Source organism: Zingiber officinale, chromosome 8A (assembly GCF_018446385.1).
Source record: "Zingiber officinale cultivar Zhangliang chromosome 8A, Zo_v1.1, whole genome shotgun sequence".
In the NCBI taxonomy this organism is placed as follows: Eukaryota; Viridiplantae; Streptophyta; class Magnoliopsida; order Zingiberales; family Zingiberaceae; genus Zingiber; species Zingiber officinale.
Genome location: NC_056000.1, coordinates 58167385 through 58188946, shown reverse-complemented (window position 1 = coordinate 58188946; position 21562 = coordinate 58167385). Strand labels below are relative to the sequence as shown.

Here is a 21562-nt window from a genome sequence, read left to right as displayed (position 1 = left end):
TCATTTGACCCATATTTATAGACACATCAATCATCATTGCTTTCAACTTTGTTCTAATTTTCAACGTCTAATAAGTTGACTAATGTATGCCTCAAGTTAACTATTGACTTGAATTCATCACCCTTCTACACAATAACAATAATCTTAGTCGACTCAATCTTACTATCAATCGACTAAAGTATTATAGCATTTGATGGTCGTCGCAGTCTAATCATGTCAGATCAATGGTTTCTTGCTAATATTTCTATTGGTTCCACAATTGACTCACCCTAATCATCAGCCAATTGATCACGCATCAGTTGACTAGTTAGTTGATTGAACCCTAGAACCCAACATCACAAAAACACTTTGTTTTCTTCTTGATTAACCTAAGTCAATTAAATAAATTAGATAGTTGTTGACGGATAGCTTATATTTGGATAAGGTTCATATGAGAGATGTTATGGAAGAAAAAACTGTTAAGATTTTTCGTAATAAAATTCTGTTAAGATTTTATATAACAGAATTTTGTTGTGATTTTTCATAACAAAATTCTGTTACGATTTTATCGGGTCTGGAGTTTAGTATTATTTATAGAGATTATTGTAAGCCTATTGTACAACAATAAACCCAAGAATCATTATATGTGATTCTCTTGTGTAGAAAGAATTTTAATAAAGCTTCGGTCGTTTTGTGAGGTAAGTACGTCGCCGAACCACGGTAACTCTTCTTCTTTCCCTTCTTCTTCTCCTTCCTCGTGTTTGCTCTCCTTTTATGTGTCTTTGTCTTGTTACACTGTGCGATCTCTTTTCTCTCTTCATCTTCTTCCACATTTTAGAGGTTGAGAGGTGTTGCCCTCTCTTTGCACAACAATTAGTATCAGAGCCTACAGGTTTTCGGCGGATTTCTTCAATATGTCGGAGACGACTTCTACGAAGTTTGATATGGTGAAGTTTGACGGAACCGAAAACTTTGGATTATGACAGAGAAGAGTCAAGGACTTGTTGGTGCAGCAAGGCATGGTGAAGGCGCTAGGAGAAAGAAAACTAGAAAGCATGGAGAGATCAGATTGGGAAGAACTTCAGGCGAATGCAGTAGTAACAATCAGACTTTGTCTTACATATGACGTGATGTACCATGTCATGGGCGATGAGTCACCGGTGGCAGTTTGGTAAAAGCTGGAAAGTCAGTACATGTCAAAGTCATTAACAAACAAGTTGTATCTTAAACAGAAATTATTCGGGCTAAAGATGGCAGAAGGAACCGATCTGAGCCAGCACATCAACATATTCAACCAGATTGTAAGTGATCTGAAGCGGGTTAATGTGAAGATCGAAAACGAAGATAAAACACTAATGTTGTTGAATTCTCTACCTTCATCTCCTACATACGAGAATTTGGTTACTACTTTGATGTGGGGAAAAGAAACTCTCAAATTGGAGGAGATCACAGGTGCGTTGCTAGGTTTTCACCAAAGGAAGAAAACAAGCGATGAAGTTTCTCAAGGAGAAGGACTTGTGGTAAATAGTAACCAAGAGCGTGGTAGGAGTAAATCTCGACATGGATAGGGTAATAACAACAAGGCTCATTCTAAATTGAGAAGGAAGAAGGTGATCACGTGATACAAATGTGGAAGCAAAGGTCATATTAAGAGAGATTGTCTAGAGATAAAGAAATATGTTGCAGAGAACAAAGGTAGTTCGACAAAGTCTGCAAACATAGTTGAAGAAAAAAAAATTCAGAGAGCGGTGATGGAGATATGCTATCAGTTATGTCGAGTTCGGAGCAGTTGACAGATGCATGGATCTTAGACTCTGCATGTTCATATCACATGACTCCAAACACGGAGTGGTTTGACACCTATAGGACAGTGAATTCTGGTTCAGTGTTGATGGAAAAAGATGTGTCATGCAAAGTTATCGACATAGGGAACGTCAGAATCAAGATGTTTGATGGTGTGATCAGAACTTTATGTGATGTCAGATATATACCAGAGCTAAGGAAGAACTTGATCTCACTAGGCACACTGGATGGTATTGGGTGTAATTACAAATCAGTGAGCGATGTGATGAAGGTCAGCAAGGGAGCTCTGACGGTAATGAAAGGACAAAAGATAGCAGAAAATATTTACAAGTTGATAGGGACTACAGTTATAGGTGGAGTCGCCTCAATGGAATCTAAATCAAACAGTACTGTCTTGTGGCATATGCGGCTAGGGCATATGAGTGAACGTGGGATGTTAGAACTTCACAAGAGAGATTTGTTGAAGGGTGTCAAGATGTGCAATCTTGAATTCTGCAAATTCTATGTTCTTGGGAAACAGAGCAAAGTGCAATTCAAGACGATAGCTAACAAGACGGAGAGGATTATGGACTACGTACATACGGATGACTACGTACATACGGATCTCTGGGGACCAGCCAGTGTAGCATCATGTGGAAGACACTTATATTTTGTGAGTTTTTCTAATGATTTCTCATGAAAGGTTTGGGTATACTTTATGCGTCACAAGTCGGAAACTTTTGGAAAGTTTAAATTGTAGAAAATTGAAGTAGAGAACTAGACCGGAAGGAAGATCAAATATCTTAGGTCAGACAATGGGATTGAGTACACAGATTCAAAGTTTCAGGAATTTTGTGAGCAACATGAGATAATGAGGCATTTCTCGGTTCGCAGGACACCTCAACAGAACGGGGTAACGAAAAGGTTGAACAGGACAATCATTGAGAAGGTAAGATATCTCAGGCTGAATGCAGGGCTTGCAAAGAATTTCTGGGTGGAAGCAGGTAACATGGCATGTTATCTTATTAATAGATCACCAAGGGTAGTACTAGAAAGTAAAGTATCAGAGAAAGTATGGATAGAGAATCAAGTAGATTACTCTCATCTTCGAGTTTTTGGATGTCCAGGTTATATGCACATATCTAGTGAGGAAAGATCAAAGCTGGATGCGAAATCAAAGCAGTGCATTTTTCTAGGGTATCAGAAAGGAGTTAAAGGCTTCAAGCTTTGGGATCCTAAGGCAAACAAGGTGGTGATCAGCAGAGATGTGGTGTTTGACGAGAAAACTATGTTACAACGTACTCAGTAAGAAGGAAAGGAAACACCACAGAGCAACATGGAGAAAGATATTGTGCAGGTGGAGCTAGAGACTTATGACTCTGATGATTCTAACTCAGAGCACACGGAGCATCGCACTATGGCTAGTGGTAGAACGAGACGAGTCGTAAAACCACACATTAGATACAGATTCGAAGACTTGGTATCTTATGCGCTCATCACTAGTAGCGGAAACCCTACATCTTTTCAGGAGGCGATACACAGCTCTGAGAAGGACAGATGGACAAGTGTTATGGCAGAGGAGATGGAGTCATTGCATAAGAACCAAACGTGGGATCTAGTGAAACTTTCTGAAGAAGAGAAAGCTATAGGGTGCAAGTGGGTATTCAAGAAGAAAGAAGCAATGTCAGAGGGCGAAGAAGTGAAGTTCAAGGCTCTGTTGGTAGCAAAGGGGTATTCACAGAGAAAGGGGATTGACTATGAAGAAATTTCCTCTCTGGTGGTAAGACATACGTCAATTAGAACGGTGTTGACTTTAGTGACACATCACGATTTGCAACTTGAGCAAATGGATGTGAAGACGACATTTCTTCATGGAAATTTGGAGGAGCAAATTTTTATATCACAACCCGAGGGATTTAGTCAGCCCAGACAAGAGCAGTTGGTTTGCAAGTTGAAAAAATCGCTCTATAGATTGAAACAATCTCCTAGGCAATGATACAAACGTTTTGATTCATATATGATTCAAAACGGATATAGGAGATGTGAGTATGACTACTGCATATATGTGAAGAGCCTTGAAGATGAATCATTAATTTTCTTACTACTACACGTAGATGACATGCTCATTATTGCGAAGAAGAAAAAACAGGTTGACAAATTGAAGAGGCTACTGAGCAAGGAATTTGACATGAAAGATTTGGGAAAGGCCAAGAAGATTCTTGGGATAGAGATTCACAGAGATAAAGCTATAGGGAGATTATGGTTGTCTCAACGTAGCTATGTGGAGAAGGTGCTGGATAGGTTCAACATGAAGAATGCAAAATCGATGAGCACACCCCTAGCACATCACTTCAAGTTATCCAGTACACAGTGTCTAAAGACGGATGACGAGATCCAAGAGATGCCAAAGGCTCCTTATACCAGTGTAGTTGGTTGTCTGATGTATGTCATGGTTTGCATGAGACCAGATTTGGCGCAAGTAGTTAGTATGGTGAGCAAGTTTCTCTCAAATCCTGGTCGACAACATTGGGATGCAGTGAAATGGATTTTCAGATACTTGAGAAATACAACTGATTATGACATCATGTTCAGTAGACAACCAGAAGATCATTTAGTTGCTGGGTACGTAGATACAGACTATGCAAGAGATTTAGATAATAGGAGGTCTACTACAAAATACGTATTCACTGTGGCAGGAGGACTTATTTGTTGGAAATCTATGATACAATCTATTGTTGTATTGTCTACTACAGAGTTCGAGTACATGGCAGTAGTTGAAGCAGTGAAAGAAGCTTTATAGCTTACAGGGTTGGTCAGAGAACTGGGTGTTCAGCAAAGTGGAGTCAAGTTGTTATGTGATAGTCAGAGTGGTATCTATTTGGCGAAGAATCAAGTGTATCATGCGAGAACCAAGCACATTGATATGAGATTTCACAAGATCAGAGAGTTGATTGCTTCCGGAGAAATTCAATTTGAGAAGGTTCACACTGCAGACAATGATGCAGACACGCTGACAAAGCCAATGACCACAAAGAAATTCAAGCATTGCTTGAACTTAATCCATATCTCTAAATGCTAGAGGAACGAAGTCCAGACCCAGAGATCCAAGTGGAGCTTTATTCAGATACTCGTGTTCTTCGAATGGGCGAATATTCGCCAAGGTGGAGATTGTTGACGGGTGGCTCATATTTGGATAAGGTTAATATGAGGGATGTTATGGAAGAAAAATCTGTTAAGATTTTATATAACAGAATTTTATTGTGATTTTTCATAACAAAATTCTGTTACGATTTTTCCAAGTCTGGAGTTTAGCATTATTTATAGGGATTATTGTAAGCCTATTGTACAACAACAAACATAACAATCATTAGATGTGATTCTCTTGTGTAGAGAGAATTCCAATAAAGCTTCGGCTATTTTGCAGAGTAGGCACGTCGTCGAACCACAGTAACTCTTCTTCTTTCTTTTCTTCTTCTTCTTCCTTGTGTTTGCTCTCCTTTTGTGCGTCTTTGTCTTGTTGCACCGCGCGATCTCTTTTCTCTCTTCCTCTTCTTCCGCATTTTAGAGGTTGAGAGGTGTTGCCCTCTCTTTGCGCAACAATAGTCAACTTAAGTTCCAATTTAGTGAAAGACTCAGTCAACTGAATACTCGATTAAGATCATTTATAAGGGTTGAATGCTTTTCTATGTCTAGCCCCACACATAACCCAACATATAGATGAACTCGACTCTAAACTTCACAAAAAGTTAACTTCAAAGAGATTTCGCCTCTAGAACTTTATGTGTCAAAAGCGTGAGGTATGAATCTTCCATACTAAGGGATTGTGTCTTTAGGACTTCCTAGTTTGCTAAGCGTCTGGTGCCCTCTAACTTGTTAGGATTTCAATTCACTAAGTATCTGGTTCTCAGATTACTTGAATTTTCACTTACTAAATATCTAATTATTGACGTACTTAAACTTTCATTTGTCGAGTATGCGCTCGATCTACTTAGACTTTTGTTATTGCACTTGCAATATCAATATTAAGCAACCCACACTTGGAGATACCATATCAACAATTATATTGCTCCCGGGGCAAGGTTGAGTTGGCTAGTGCGGAGCAGAGTTCCTGTCATATCTATAATTATAATTTAATCCTAATTTAAACCTTTGCTCAAATAATAAAACGACATGCTTAAGGGTATATGATTGTACCGGCATGATTCATATAACAAATAGTTAAGTTGTGGAGCAAGAGTAAGGCTTTGAACCATGAAAAATATAATGTGAAAGTATTATTATTATTATTATTATTAGTTGCACAAATAACCAACCAAATTCACATACAAGCACTTAACAAAATCGATGATTGACACATCCTCTCTAGTCGGTTCGAGCCATACATTATAATGATCCTAAACTTCGTTCTTTACTTGATAATGTTATCTTTTACAATAATAAAAATTTTAAATTTAATAATGGATAAACAATTGAGATATTCTGATATCAATTCAATTTAAATAAATCCAACTAATTCTAAATAATTTTCAAGATACTTTGGTTTCATTCATTTTTAATATTAAAATAATATTTTTATTTTTATTTAGTCTAATTAGTGGTCTTAGGCGTAAACAAAAACAAAAAAAAAACTTCATAAATGAGATGGATCTGTCCAAAGAAGTCATGGCCAATTCCTGGCCAACGATATTTCACACCTCAGAATTGTTATTTCCTACTGTCGATCTGGCTTCCTTTAGATTTCCAACTGTCAATTGCAATAACGATTTTGAGACAACATGACAAGATAGGAGAAGGAAGATCGAGGTATACCTATATATTCATCGACACTCGCTCAACCTCTCAATCCATCCCTCATTCTTACTATTGCTACTACTAGTTTAGTGTAAGAATCGGCACCAAATGGACATTCTCTCATCTTCGTTGCCATCATCGGACGAATCTAACCCATGGCGACCGGCGATAGCAGTGGCGATCGACAAAAGCAAGAACAGCCAGCAAACGTTCAAATGGGCGGTCGACCACCTCCTCTTCGGCGACACCAAGTCCATAGTCCCCATTCATGTTAGGAGCCCAAAAGGTCGGCTCTCTCGATCGCTCTGCAGTTCCTTAAATGGGTTATTAATTCATTGTTTAACTAATTTCAATATCTGACGGTAATTTCTTTGTAAATTCATTGCAGCGGATGGCCCTGTGAAAACCGGAAGATCGAGCGGTTCAGAGTGGAAGATTGTGCAAGAGGACGCCGAGGCCGCCGAGATCTTTCTTCCTTACAGAGCTCTCTGTGCCCGTAAAGACGTAATTAATTAATTAATTAGCAGTTGGCTTGAAAAGCACTACTTCCTTAATTAATTCGATTATATTGCTCATGGAAATTAATTAAATTGCAGTTGCAAATGAAGAAGGTGGTGCTGGAAGGTTGGGACGTACCGAGAGCCATAGTCGACTACGTCGTTGCCAACAGAATCCAAAGCGTCGTTCTCGGAGCTAACAACAGGAACGCACTCATGTAGGTCTCCACATCTCGCCTATTTTGTTTGTTTTTGTTTTGTCTCATTTTTTTTTAATTTAATATTCTGTTGAATCAGGAGGTTTCTGAATCCGGATATTCCGACGTGTTTGATGAAAGGCCTGCCCGATTGGTGTGGAGTGTACGTGATATACAAAGGGAAGCTCCTGACGAGCCGGACGGCCAAAGTGCGGCTGGCGGCGGCCAAAGTCGATGATGTTCCTCCCAGGCGTTCACTGCAACTCGATCCCACGCCATCTCAATCATTACCGCAGTTGGATTGCTCCGTCGGGCAGTTTGATACGAGGAGCATGCATTCGACGCCGCGTGAATCCTCGATCGCGCCGGTTAGGATCGCGCCGGTTAGGATCCGCCATCTTCGCTCAATATCCGGCGAAGACGTTGACTTGGCAAGGAAAATGGATGAATCGGAGTTGGGGAACGAGGAAAGCTGTCCGAGTCGGACGTCATTTTCCTCTGCAGTTCCGGTACGTGATCAGGGAGGACGACGGTCGGCGGGGGACGAACTGCGGAGGCTAAGGCTCGAGCTGAAGCAGACGACGGAAATGTGCAACGCGGCTCTGAAAGAGGCGATCATGGCCCAAGACGAGGCGGAGGAGCTGCAGAGGATGAAGATAGAGGAAGTGCGGAAAGTCGAGAGCGTGAGGCAGTCGGAAGAGACCGCCCTTGCGCTTGCTGCGGTAGAGAAATCCAAGTGCAAGGCGGCTCTGGAGGTCGCCGACGCAGCGCAGAGGATCGCAGAGCTCGAAGTCAAGCGGCGACTCAACGCGGAGTCGAAAGCCAGAAGCCGGGCGGCGGCCAAGGAGCAGCACCAGTCCCTTCTTCGCTCCGACTTGAGGTGTCGGAGGTACAGCATCGATGAGATCGAAGTGGCCACGAGCTTCTTCTCCCCGTCCCTGAAGATCGGTGAGGGCGGATACGGGCCTGTGTTCCGTGGCGTGCTCGATCACACCCCCGTCGCCGTCAAGATTCTGAGACCGGACGCGGCGCAGGGGAGGAGGCAGTTCCAGCAGGAGGTAGAGATTCTGAGCAGCATCCGGCACCCCAACATGGTGCTGCTGCTCGGGGCGTGCCCGGAGTACGGATGTTTGGTGTACGAGTACATGGACTACGGGAGTCTAGAGGACAGGCTGTTCCGGCGAGGAAACACTCCGCCGATTCCCTGGCCGGCCAGGTTCAAGATCGCGGTGGAGATAGCCACCGCCTTGCTCTTCCTTCACCAGGCGAAGCCGGAGCCGCTGGTTCACAGAGACCTCAAACCCGCCAACATACTCCTCGACCGCAACTACGTGAGCAAGATCGGCGACGTCGGCCTCGCGCGGCTGGTGCCGGCCGCGGTGGCGGACGACGTCACCCAGTGCAGGATGACTTCGACCGCCGGGACGCTGTGCTACATCGACCCGGAATACCAGCAGTCCGGCATGCTCTGCGTCCAGTCCGACGTGTACTCGCTCGGCGTGCTGCTGCTGCAGATCATCACGGCGAGAGGTCCGATGGGGCTGACGCGCCATGTGGAGCTGGCCATCGAGAGGGGGGCATTGGCGGAGATGCTCGACGGCGCTATCACGGATTGGCCGGCGGAAGAGACCATCTCATTCGCTAAGCTGGCTCTGAAGTGCGCCGAGTTGAGGAGAAAGGACCGCCCTGATCTGTCCAAGGCCATTCTGCCGGAGCTCAGCCGACTGAGCCGCATCGGTCAAGAATTCGAAGCCAAGCGATTCAAATTGTTCGACGGCGATGTCTGTGCTATCCCAAACACATTGCGAGGTGCATCCAATGCACCTCCACTCTGCAAATGAAGAAAGTCCTTCCAATGCATCTCCACTCTGCAAATGAAGAAAGTCTCATCATCATGTTCATCGATCGACCAGTCAAATTTTTCAAGAGTTCAATATCAAATTTTCTCATACAATTTGTAAATAAATTTTTTTTTAATATATCTTTCTGTTTTTGAAGGAAAATAGTTGCCATGATCTTAATAACATTTAGAAAAAAATAGAACCATATATAGACTTTCATGTTTAATAATTAATATGTATACTTGAAGTTTTATGATAAATTTATCATGATACAAGAACTTAATTTGTGAAAATATTAATATATTTATTTGATTTAAAATGTTTTTTTTGTTTATTCACAATCCAAAGAACTATTGCTGATATATTAATTAGTTAACAAAATATTTTTAAAATAATATAAAAGGTGCATATATTAAAAAGCTGTATCAATGCAAAAACTTGGTTCCACAATCAGCAACTAGCTGCAATCAATTTCATTCTTCAATTGATCCACCAAATATACTCATTTTAATTCTGTAATCAGCTCACTAAATGGATAAACAATCAGGAGATAAATTCAGTAACTGCTTACATGAACAATGGTAAAGAGCAACTTGGTGGTTCTCCTAACCTTACCTGCCATATGGCATTTTAAGAAAAATACCAAAACAACTTGAAAAATCGAGAAACCTGCAAGCGTCTCGATTTTGCTCGTAACCGAGACACCGAGATTATATACATATGAATGACGGCATTGATAATCTTTATGATTCTGTTAGTGTCAAATGACCAAGCAGAACTCACCTCGAAAAGGAGCCAAAAATGTCTTTAGACTTCAGGTTGATCTCCTAGTGGAATTTTTAGAAGCGGCATTTTTGCCAGCAGAACTACGGCCCCTGAAGCCTACAACGCTAAGTTTAGATGTAGGAGCTTTTTTAGCACCAGATGTTTTAGTCTGGCGAAGCTTGTTGCCTTTAGGTGATTCCCTTCTCGAAGCACCGGAGGATTTATTCGCCCTCGAGAGAGTGATACCCTTCTTTGTTTTACTCGGAGAAGCAGCGACTCCTTTCTTACTAGCTAGTGAGTTTGGGGAAGCAGAATCCTTTTTGCCGATTTTGGATGAAGGCTTGGACAAAACCTTCATTTTGTATGTCTTATTAATCTGTCTTGATATAGCAGCATCTCTTTTCACACTGTTAATACTGAGTGATTCCAAACTTTGATTTTTCTTTAACGCTTCCTCAATTTTTGTGGCTAAAGGCAGATCTTTCTTTGCAACTAGGCTTGTCACTTTGCCTGCATAAAGTAGCGAGTCAAGATTTTTAATCGTATCGCAGGTAGAATTTTCTTGTAAATCACAATGATGAAATATAAAAGTTCAGAAACTCATACAGGGATTTTCTTTACTTATTAACTGATATCTCACTAGGTAGATATGATTTAAAAAGCAAACCCAAAACAGTTATATCACCATAGATTATGACTTCAATGTTAGAATAGTACTACTACTTTTCCCTTATTTGGTTTAGCAAAACCATATTAAAATTTAAAGCAAGAATGTGTACCTTTGGCACCCATACGAGCAGTTCTTCCAGTCCGATGAAGATAATCGATCTAAATATGCAACAATAAAGAAATAATTTTCACAGAATGACCAATGAAATGGGTAAAACATGTATATAATCTACACTGTTAAAGAACATCTAAAAGAAAAATAACACCCACTGAGTTTTTGGGAAAATCAAACATGATAACATGATCCACAGCAAGGTCAAGTCCTCTAGCAGCCAAATCCGTACATACCAAAGTAGGACAATCTCCATCGTCACTCTTAAACTTTTTCAGATTTTCGACTCTGACATAAAGAGGCAAAACAACAACCAATCAATTAAAAATAACAATCATATGGAAACAAAGAATAAATGCTCCGATAACATTTATCTCAAATATATTGTACGGAGAGAAGAGAGATAGAGAAAAAGTTTGTGGAGAGAAAAGCGATCTCTCATTTTTGTTTCCTTTGAGGGAAGTAAACCAGGAGAGAAATCTTTGCTGTTTCTTTAGAGAGAAAATGGAGCAGAACTTTATTTTGTGAAATTGTTTTTTTAATAAATAAAAATCAATTATATATATATATAGATAGATAGATAGATAGATAGGCTTATTAGCCTGGGTGACGCCGGTGGGCAACGCGCGTGGGCGCCTTATTGGAGACACCTCTGAATGTGAGAAGCGCCCACGCACGTCGCTCACCGGCATCGCGCAGGCTATCAAAGCCTTATATATATAAATTTCTGGCATTTTGCCCCCCAGTAGGAGCTTGCTGCCTGAGTGGACAGAAGCTAGTTTGTAGAAAATTGGGGAAAGTCTTCCCTGTCTCTTTCTTTACTCTGGGGTGGATTCCATCCATGCCATATGGGTGTTTCCTTCCCCAGATGTTTCCAAAGAAATGTGAAAAGAGTAAATCAATTTGCTAAAATCTGTTCCCAACGTTTTGAGAACCATCCATGCTGGATGAGTCAATGGCCTTATGGTGCTTCACTGATACCAACCAATGCACCATTAGTAGGAATTATTATGGTCAAAACCAACAACAAAGAAGTAAAGCTAACTTTGTGAATCTGAGTGAAACTTATTCAGCAATGTTCACCTCTTCGATAAATGCTGCAGGAGCTGAATCAATGCAACGGCTATAAGTGGAACTTGTTCTGGCTGAACAAGCTCCTTTATTCTCACAAGTGATTATTTGAGTCAAAAAGGGCAAGATGAGAAGGGTGGGAAAAGGGTCAAAAGATCTAAAAACAGGACAAAGGGAAAACTATGAGTAATATTACACTGGTTCATGGAAGGCTTTGAATCCTCAGTTGTCATATTCGGCCAATTTGTGCAAACAAAATACAAGTACAATATCGTAGCTGATGGTGGAAGATGGGTTTGTGGCAAATCATAAAACTAAATACAGAAAATGCAAGAAAAATCAAGGAAGATATGCTAGAAAGTCTTAGGTAAGAAAATAATAGAGTGCTCAACGCACCAAACATAATGCCAATACAGATAAAAACAAAACAAAACAAAATGTTAAAACCATGAAAATTCCAACAAGTAGAGAAATACAGGAATATGCTCAGATAAGTCAAGGAATTCAGCAAATAATGAAAAAGACAGAAGGAATAACCCTGACAAAGCTTGATGAAGTTCACTAGAAGCAAGAATTATAAGAACATTATAATATGCAAACAGGATATAAACAGTATTTGTTGAAATATTACAGTAGTAACAGAAAGTCAAAACATGGAACCAACTGATTTACCTTTCTTCTGCAGGCACCTCGCCATGGTAATTTACGGTGAATATTTGATTCTCACCAAGGAAATGATCGACAGCACGGCTTGAGTTCAAAGTATTGCAGAATACCATTACCCTGTTACCCTTTACCAAACTTGGCTGAAGAACCTGCCATAAAACACTGCATATTGTTTAAAAGACTACATATTTTGGATTACTCAATTAGCTTTCATAGCAAGTCAGTTATCTAATTTTAACATGTGCATAGAACAGGTAGCTGAAATTGAACCTTAGCAATAAGATGTTAAAGAAATAAATCATTCATACACCTTCCTTCTACTTCACCATACAGGCAGACCTTACACCCCAACTTTGTTAAAGTATGACTTTCACCTTAGGATGTAAATAATAATCTTTCTTATTCTAAAAGACGATTAAGTTTGACTAGATTTCATAGATCTAAGCAGCCAAACCAATATAATTTACTCATGGTTCATTGTTGTTCTTGCATTAAGATGGCAAGACAACTCAAACTTCAATTTATTAGTATGAAGAATTTTGTCCCAAGCAGTGAATGAAATGTCGTTCTGTATCACCCGGCACGGACAATTTTTACCGTTCTGCCGCAAAGGCGAAACCGGCACATCACGCACACACGTCTCGACGTTTCTGGAGGAGTCGGAAGCGTCGCGTGACGCGTTCGGAGTCGTCGGAGGCATCGCATGCGTGCCCCCATTTCTTCTGGCAGAGCCGAAAGCATCGCGGGATGCCTCCAGTGCCACCGGAAGCATCGCCAAACACTTCTGGTGCTGCTGGAGATGTCGCCGGACTCCTCTGACGCCATTAGAGGAGTCCGCGGGCGTTGCGTCAGAGGCAGGCGTAGACGTGGGCATTGGAGGCGAGTGTCGTTGGTTTTACTATGCAAAATTCATATTCTAATTTAAATAAATTAAACAATTCCTAAGGAAGTATAATATTTGAAAGAGGCTTTCATTAACCTAATTAAATTTTCCCAATAAAATATAAAAAATATATTTAAATTTTTTTTAAAAAATTAATAAATTTTATTAAATAATATTTTGAAATTGTTTATAATGTTTTAAATTTTATTTAAAAATTCTATAAAAAATTCTAAATTTTTTTTTAAAAAAATCGAAAAATTATAAAAATTCTAATAAATTAAATTTATATTCTGATATTTTTTAAAAATTATTTTGTGTTTTTTTACTATTTTAATGTAAATTGATATTCTATTTTTTACTATTTTAAATATATTATTTGAATTATTAAATAAATAAATAAATATTCAATTCGAGTTATTGATAGATTAATTTTCTTAAAAAAATATATATTTAATTATTTTTTCTAACAATATTAAATTGTAATAATAGAGAATTTATATAAAATCAATATATAATTTATTTTTTAAATTATAAACAATAAATATATTTATCTAATAATCACTATATATAAATAAAAAAATATCGAAACTATATCGGCACGGCACGGTACGATACGATACCAAAACTGTATCGTTCCGGTCTAGAACCGAAACTTCGGCACGGGTTGAAATTTTAAACCTCTGTCCCAAGTGGTTCTTAAATCATAAAGGTTCAGAAATTTGTAGTCTAACAAAGTAGAAAGAAGTCATGTTAAGACTGACTGTTCCAGAATAGAGCGTAACCCCACCATTTCATCTTTCTAATGTAGGAAAAACCACCAAAACAGTTTTTCAGGTGTCGGAAAGATCTACTTTCTTCTATAAATAACATTACAAAAGGAACACACAAGATCTCTGCTATGCAAAATGGAGTTATAACTCGTACCATACCAGCAATAAAAAGTCTAAACATTGCTACAGGAGTAGGTATACAAAACTAATCTTCCTCTTCGGTGAAGCAACCAGGTAACTATTAATCAAGGAATTATTAAGATAAGTTTATATTTCTCAAAAGGAAATGTGATATTGAAGAATATTTTAATTTCTAGTGGACTCTCTTGTCAGGTCTTTAATAGAAAATATACATCACTAAAAAGTATCAAGTTGTATTATGCACATTTAATGAAGACAAAAAAAACCATAGTATTGACCTGAAGACTTGAGACACATGACAAAATAGTTATTATAAATAAACGATAGCAGACACACAAAGTTTTTAATAAATAGCACACCATTTCCTTCCCATGTCCAACAAACCTAAGATGGTTGATGTGGACGTCTTTGTTGGGCGCCACTATAATCGGAAACAAATTACTAGCTTGAATAAATCTGCTACTACCTAATTAGCTACTGAAATGTATCTGCGCTGCCTTGTTGGGGATCAACCGCAGAAATGGCTTGAATGGCTTCCATGGGTTGAGTATTGCTACAACACATCTTTCCATACTGCTTTGGGGGCTACACCATTTCAGCTAGTGTACGGACGAGAGCCCCCTCGTCTCCTATCTTATTCTGGAGGCTCTACTCGTGTTGCTGCAGTAGATCGCACCTTGATGGAGAAGGATGAGGTGCTTCAGGTGGTGAAGGCATGTTTACTGCAATCCCAATAGCGAACCAATTTGGCTTTTGACTCCTCTCGCCGTGAATTGAGCTTTGCAGTGGGTGACTGGGTCTGGCTGCGCCTACAGCCGTACGTCAACTATCGGTGGCTTGCCAACGTCATCACAAGTTGCTTCCCAAATATTTTGGTCCATTTCAGGTGGCGGCACACATTGGGTCTGTTGCTTACAGACTTGATTTACCGCCTGATAGTCGCATCCATGATGTTTTTCACGTCTCATTGCTAAAGCCATATAAGGGATCTCCACCAGATAATGCGGGAACCTTACCTCAGATGTGTGAAGGCCAAGCTTTACCTGTTCCCCAGACAATTCTGCGCAGCCGTCTTAACAGAGGAGCACGGGAGTACTTAGTGCATTGGGCAGATTCCTCCATTGAAGATGCTACTTGGGAACCGGCCGAGAAGTTCCTCTCCATCTACCCAACCTTCGAGCTTGAGGACAAGCTCAACATCGAGGAGGGGAGTAATGATGTGGACGCCTTTGTTGGACGCCACTATAATCGGAAGCAAATTACTAGCTTGGAATAAATCTGCTACTATTTAATTAGCTACTGAATAAATCTGCTACTGCCTATTTGGTTACTGTCCAAATTCTGCTACTGCCCAAATTTGCTACTGTTATAAGTAGAAATAAATAAAGGACATTTATTTATTTGATTCCTTGTTTCCTTTAGGGATTGTCTTTTCCTTTTTCTCCTTGTTATTATCAATGAAGAGGCGAAGAAAATTGAGTAATTGGGACTCTGTCTAGGACGAGTCTATCTTCCCCCTTTCCCCCCCTTACGTGTTGCATGACCAAGTACGGGTCCGGATCTCGACCTGTGACTCGATCCTATACTCGGGACCATATCAATGGCATACTGTCTTTTATTGGTTGACATCTTAGTCAAGGCACAAAATCTAACTCAGCCTAGACTTTTCAGCATACAAGAAAATCAGTCTATTAGCAGCTCCTCCATAGAAGTTAGTCCTTTCCTATCGGACAATAAACCCAAGTGTCTAAATTCCTTCGAATGATAATTGTTGCCACCTAGGGCAATCTTGGGTGCTTTAACAAAGGCAGGAAAGAGAGTGATTAAAAAATTTCCTTGTTTAAAAGGACGTATATAAAAAAGGGTAAAAAAAAATCTTACAAGGAATTCCTTCCTTATTCTCCTCAATTTGGAAGGTTGAAAAAAATTTGTATTTTGAGGGATGCATGATAGAAAATACTTTCCCTCTAGTTGTAGACTCATAAATGGGGAAAACCCCAGCCCAAGTGCCTCTCGTTGAAGGCAATAATCCATCACAACTAACAAATCTCAAGGAAGACTTTAATAAAGAACTATAGTCAACAATTACATTTTTTTCAGTTGTTCCAATATACGACAAGGGAAAATTAGAAACTTGAAAGAAAGGCACAAGAGATGGTTCACTTAATTGAATCAACTAATAACACATGAAAATTAGAAAGAACTATTAAAGCAATCTAAAAGTTGGGGAAGGGAATGAGAGTGACCTGTAGAAGAGCTTCAAGCTTATTTTCTGCACCAGAAAGCTTTATAAAGTCATGTCGAGCAGATGCAACTTTCTTTTGAAAACTAGAAGTTCTTAAATGAATTATTCCCTGGAATTCTTCATCAATCAATTTCTGCACAGCCTACAGAATATTATCATGTCAGATATCACAGAGTACAGCACAGACAACTTAGGGATTTAAAAGCTAACTCCTATTAGATTAGGATTAGCATAGTACAAGACAGTCATCATCCAAATCCAGTCTGAGAATTCAAGGGTTACAGAGCTAAGCATAGCCTATAAATCAAAAGTCTTGAATAGGAGGGTAGCTTCAAGTCAGACAACATGCATAGCCAATGAGAAAGTAAAAACAAGATCTTCTGATATGTATGAATTAAAATAAGCCATTAAAATTAAGTAATTATCAAAATCTCAGCAAGCATTCAAGTCAGCTTAAAGTCATAAACTAGAAGTGTTACAGTTGTAATCAGCTAGCTAAGTCTCTAGATCACATACCTAGGATTCTCAAAATCACACCTCTGCAATTTTCTTTTAAAATAAATCATGCCCCTACTTCCCAATATCAAAATCACGCACTCACTCCCTGACATACTCAAAAACAGGTTCAGTTTTTTAGTTCAAAAACAAATTTTGGACTTATGAACTCAGCTTAATCATCGATCATTTGAAACTAAAAAAACAATAGCTGACCACTAAGATATATTGCTTGGGGAATATTATTTTTTATTAATCCCTAAACATGTTTTGCATTGTCAAAACCTATTTAGTAAGAAAATGTTAAATACATAGAACTAGAAGTGGAAATCCAGATCAAATCATGGTAATTGTATCATAAGTGATCATGTCATTTGTGTCAATATACAACTATACAAAATAATATACAATTGATTATGTATTTTAAAATAATTTTACATGATTTAAAATTAATTAAACCTCCTAACAATTTTCAGACAATAAAAAGATATTAGATACTAAAATTAGTTTCACTCGGCAAAATCTATGTCACTCATTTACATATTTGAATCATGTCATATCATTTTTGCTTGTCTATATTGATCATGCTTCCAATCAGTTATATCATGTTAACAAATCATATTTAATATTGATAACACTATATAGGATTTAAATATCTAGTTGTTTGATAATGTCATGAAATACACCTTATTATAGGATTGAAATAATAATTTGTAACTCCTTGATAGTAATATAGTTGTAGTTTATTATTTTTATTTGTTCTACTATCCTCATACATTCATATAAGCATTATCAAATATACTACGCTAAATTTTCATTTTTTTATAGAAAAGAAAAGGTTTCGCACTAACTTTTCATAGGTTGGTCTCTAACTGATTAATAAAAAATGGCTCGCTGTAACACAATCTTACAAAATTTTGCTTTTACCCACGATCACCATACCATACAAGATTTTGAAAACAAACTCCTATTTTTGAACACTCAATCTTTAGTCAATATTTTGCTAAGATATTCACAATGCTATCTCCTTGAATAACAAATGTAAAATTTCATAGTTTAAGAATTTGACAAAGAAAAGGAATATGAAATATGACTCAAAGATTAAAACAGACATACACACAAAAATTTGCATTAAGTTTCAACAAGTATGATCCAAACCATTAGTTCCTTCCACACTAGGTCTTGCTCAAGCTAATGTCATAAAACTTGTCCATTCATTTCCATCTAGATGCGGTAAAAGGGCATTAAGGCATCTTAAACCAATGCTTAACGAGTATCAGCCATCAAGACTTAGTGTCCAGATATATAACAGCCAAAATTGCAGCATCAGTGGATTAACCCATAACTGCATAATGGAAGTAATTACAAAAGATACATTATGAAATGTGACATGAGCATCACCTAATTTCGGCTCATGTAAATTTCAACACAGCTTCACAATTACAAGCAAGTGCTCAATTTCATGTATTTTTCTTCTTTTTTCACTTTATTTCCATCTATTATTACTTTATGATAGTTAAGAGCAATATTGAGAGCTAATGAAAAGTTATGAAGGTATCTGTGCAGAACTTGCATCATAATAAGACTATTTCTGGTTATGGGTTAATAATTAAAAGCAAAATAAGTAAATGGCACCACAAATAACTTCTCATACAACATCTAGAAAAGAAAAAATTGCTACTAGTCTATAAAAAAAATAGAGACTAGATTGATTAGAATGAAAACAACAAATTAATCGAAGCACATCTAGACAAATTTGAAAGTAGTCTACATCTTTAACTAAATATGCATCTGAAGCTGATTACATAAAAATGTCGTCCAAATGACTTCATAAAGAACAATATCAAACCTTGGTCATTGTTGCAGTCACCAAAACAGTTTGAAAACCTTGGTCACCGGGTTTTTCTGCACGACTCTTTAGGGGACCAAGAAACTTGCGTATGTCAGGACCAAAACCTTGATCAAACATTGTGTCAGCCTCATCCAACACCTAGTATAAAGTTGGTCAAATTCAATATCATGTTGGTACTATTACTCATCAACATATTTTCCGTAAAACAGAACAGCAAAGAATTGCAACTAAATGAAAATAGCAACATAGAATCAATTGAAGCGCTGACTGATTCTGATAAGTCGTACCAAGTACTTTATGTCCCCATACACCATGTTTCCTTCATTGATATGCTGAAGAATTCTCCCTGGGGTTCCAACAACCATATCAATTGGTTCACTTAGTGAATCCTCTTGGGGTCTTAATCGGCCACCTCCACTGATCATCGTAGATCTAAAGCGTGCATGGTGGCTAATGGACTTTGCTACGTGGAAAACCTAAAGATTCAAAGGATGAAAATTTTACACACTATACTTTTTTCCCGTTTTCAGTGTCTAGGATTCGTGAAATACTTGACCTGTTCACATAACTCCCTCGTAGGACAAAGTACCACCACTCTGGGACGCTTGGATTTCATCAACTTTCCAGACACTTCTTCATCATGCCGCATCAACTGCAAAATCAAAGATCTAGACGAGTGAAAATTGAAGAAAGTCGACCCAGATATCTGGTCCAAAGTTAATTAAAAGATGGATAAATGTTAAAAGAAGGCTGCTTTATCATAAAATCTTTAAGCACTGTTCTGAGGTAATGTAACTGCAAATATCTTCAGGAATGAAATCATAAATCAATCGTTCAACAAACTGCAAACATGCAAGACCATTTGCTCAAAACAGAGAATCATAAATAAGTACAGGATCAAGTTCACTTAGATGATGTATGAAAAATCTAAAAGTCGTAAACTAAATGGATGGTAGACAGAAAATGATTATATCAAACCCAAGATGAAACAAACGTGAACCCTGGGTATATGTATATAAAGAAAAAGGTAAATGATACGGTAGAACAAGAAAAGGCGGCATAAAGTGAAAATAACAAAAAAAGAAAAATGACCTGGACTATAGGCAACATATATGCCAGGGTCTTCCCAGAACCAGTATGAGAGCCCAAAGCCACACTTTTACCCTCGAGAATCGCAGGCACAGCGATGCACTGGATCTCGGTAGGCACAGAGATGCCTATCTCCTTCACGGCCCCCATCACCTCGTCACTGAGGTCCAATTCCTCAAAGCTCTCCACCGTATTGCTCCGTGTATCCTTGATCTTCTTCCTGGCCGCAACATTCGCAGGCTTTGGGAGCGAGGAAGGGGACGACGCTCGCGACTGGACGGCTCCCTTGGCTTGGTCCTTGAGATGCCGATGGCGCAGGCGCTCAAGAAGGACCGAGTGCAGGAGGGGTTTCACTGCCTGCTCAGGCTCGACGGTAGTCGTGGAGGCTGCGGAGGCGGGAATTGAGGAGAGGCATAGAGGGCGGGCGAGCACAGGGAAAAGCCTAGGCGGTGGCGGGAGGCGGGGATTGGAGAAGGAGCGGAAGGTGCGCGAAAAGAATAACGAGGAGGAAGCGGAAAAGAGGGCTTTCCCGGCGGCACCACTGGCGGCCATTGCCACGGCCATGGGCATGCCAAATGCAACGGCGGCGGCACCGAGCGAGAGCGAGAGCGAGAGCGAGGACTGCGGATAAAGTCGGGGGCCTCTGGATACTTATGGGTAAAGAGTAATAGCGAAGTCTCCTAGGCCCTTAAACTAGCCTAGCCAACCTAAACCAAGTCAAACCAAACGATTCGATCAACTTAATCAAATTGAACCGAGCCTAAATGAACTAAACTATTAAAATAATTATTTGAGCTTGAGTTGAGCTTATTTTTATTTTAAGAGCTTTTTATTAATTTTGAGAATTTTTAATTTATTTTTAAGCTCGATAAGAATTTTGTTAACGAGGAACAAATCACATAAACCTTACAAGAAAGCAGGTTAATTTTTAAATTGAAGTGAGTGATTTCACCACAAAATGCAAGCCAGTACATGAAACAACAACAATAACAAGGAGAAAAATGCATTTTCAAATGAAGCTGGGGAAAATTTGTCACAGTTATCTTCAGATGTGGTTAATTCATCACTGCTAACTGCTAACCGCTAACCGCAAAGAACGAAAAGCCTTTTGCTTGGACTTACCACTAACCGTCATTTTGAGTGAAAATAACAAAAGATGCAAAGCATTTAAATGGCATCGGGGTTAAAAATCTGCAGCACAGCAAAAGCTGCTCGCTGAAGGCTCTCTTTTTCTTCCTCCAGTACCTTACTCCTAACTACCAAATATTCCTTGCATTTCTCAATCTCTTCCGCTATCTCAGCTGATGTTTGTTCAATCTCACTGTTGTGCAAATAAATTTTATTAGTGAAGGCTGTAGCAAATATTTGTTGCGAATAATATGAAACATTTATATATGGATCCTAGATTTGCATGTGACGTACATTTTCACAAGGTTGAATTGCAATTTTGCTGGAACTTGCAACAAATTTTAAAGAGTCTGAAATTGGTTTGGTATTAAAGAGAAAGAAGAACCAAGAACAGTAGAATTCAGATCTTGTTTGAAGATGAGTTTCATTGCTTTAAAGTTTAACATTCGACTTTTCACTTACTGAAATAATGATTAAGAAAAAGGGTGAAAGGATTGAAACTAGCATATGGAAGATCAATTGCTCAAAATAACCATGGGCAACTACAATATTAGAAGTCTCTACCCTTTAACCGTGTATCTGTAACCTA

General features: G+C 38.9%; 2 protein-coding genes across 3 annotated transcripts; one reads left to right on the top strand and one right to left on the bottom strand.

Moving 5' to 3' along the window:
• The first annotated feature begins 6660 nt into the window (after nucleotides 1–6660).
• Nucleotides 6661–9087, top strand: LOC122010862 (U-box domain-containing protein 35-like). Its single transcript, XM_042567333.1, has 4 exons — nucleotides 6661–6838; nucleotides 6941–7056; nucleotides 7149–7267; nucleotides 7347–9087. The coding sequence occupies exons 1-4, from the start codon at nucleotides 6661–6663 to the stop codon at nucleotides 9085–9087; spliced, it is 2154 nt and encodes a 717-aa protein (XP_042423267.1).
• On the bottom strand, nucleotides 8831–20498 carry LOC122009168 (DEAD-box ATP-dependent RNA helicase 39-like). 2 transcript variants are annotated; one of them, XM_042565196.1, is made up of 10 exons: nucleotides 19849–20498; nucleotides 19313–19408; nucleotides 19044–19232; nucleotides 18754–18894; nucleotides 16411–16551; nucleotides 12377–12519; nucleotides 10792–10921; nucleotides 10632–10680; nucleotides 9871–10362; nucleotides 8831–9114 (listed from the first exon to the last, which is right to left on the bottom strand). In XM_042565196.1, the coding sequence occupies exons 1-9, from the start codon at nucleotides 20413–20415 to the stop codon at nucleotides 9902–9904; spliced, it is 1917 nt and encodes a 638-aa protein (XP_042421130.1). In that variant the 5' UTR covers nucleotides 20416–20498; the 3' UTR covers nucleotides 8831–9114; nucleotides 9871–9901. The 2 variants fall into 2 exon arrangements, with proteins under 2 accessions (XP_042421130.1, XP_042421129.1); XM_042565195.1 differs by lacking the exon at nucleotides 8831–9114 and having other exon boundaries at nucleotides 9572–10362.
• Nucleotides 20499–21562: the final 1064 nt, after the last annotated feature.

Excerpts from the sequence above, each read along its gene's own strand:
- LOC122009168 (XM_042565196.1), bottom strand. The coding sequence starts at position 20,415 with ATGCCCATGGCCGTGGCAATGGCCGCCAGTGGTGCCGCCGGGAAAGCC. Across the intron at positions 18,895-19,043 it reads ATGGGGACATAAAGTACTTG|GTGTTGGATGAGGCTGACAC; the intron begins GTACGACTTATC and ends ACTTTATACTAG. Across the intron at positions 10,922-12,376 it reads GAGGTGCCTGCAGAAGAAAG|AGTCGAAAATCTGAAAAAGT; the intron begins GTAAATCAGTTG and ends TCTTTATGTCAG.
- LOC122010862 (XM_042567333.1), top strand. The coding sequence starts at position 6,661 with ATGGACATTCTCTCATCTTCGTTGCCATCATCGGACGAATCTAACCCA. Across the intron at positions 6,839-6,940 it reads TCATGTTAGGAGCCCAAAAG|CGGATGGCCCTGTGAAAACC; the intron begins GTCGGCTCTCTC and ends AATTCATTGCAG. Across the intron at positions 7,057-7,148 it reads CTCTCTGTGCCCGTAAAGAC|TTGCAAATGAAGAAGGTGGT; the intron begins GTAATTAATTAA and ends ATTAAATTGCAG.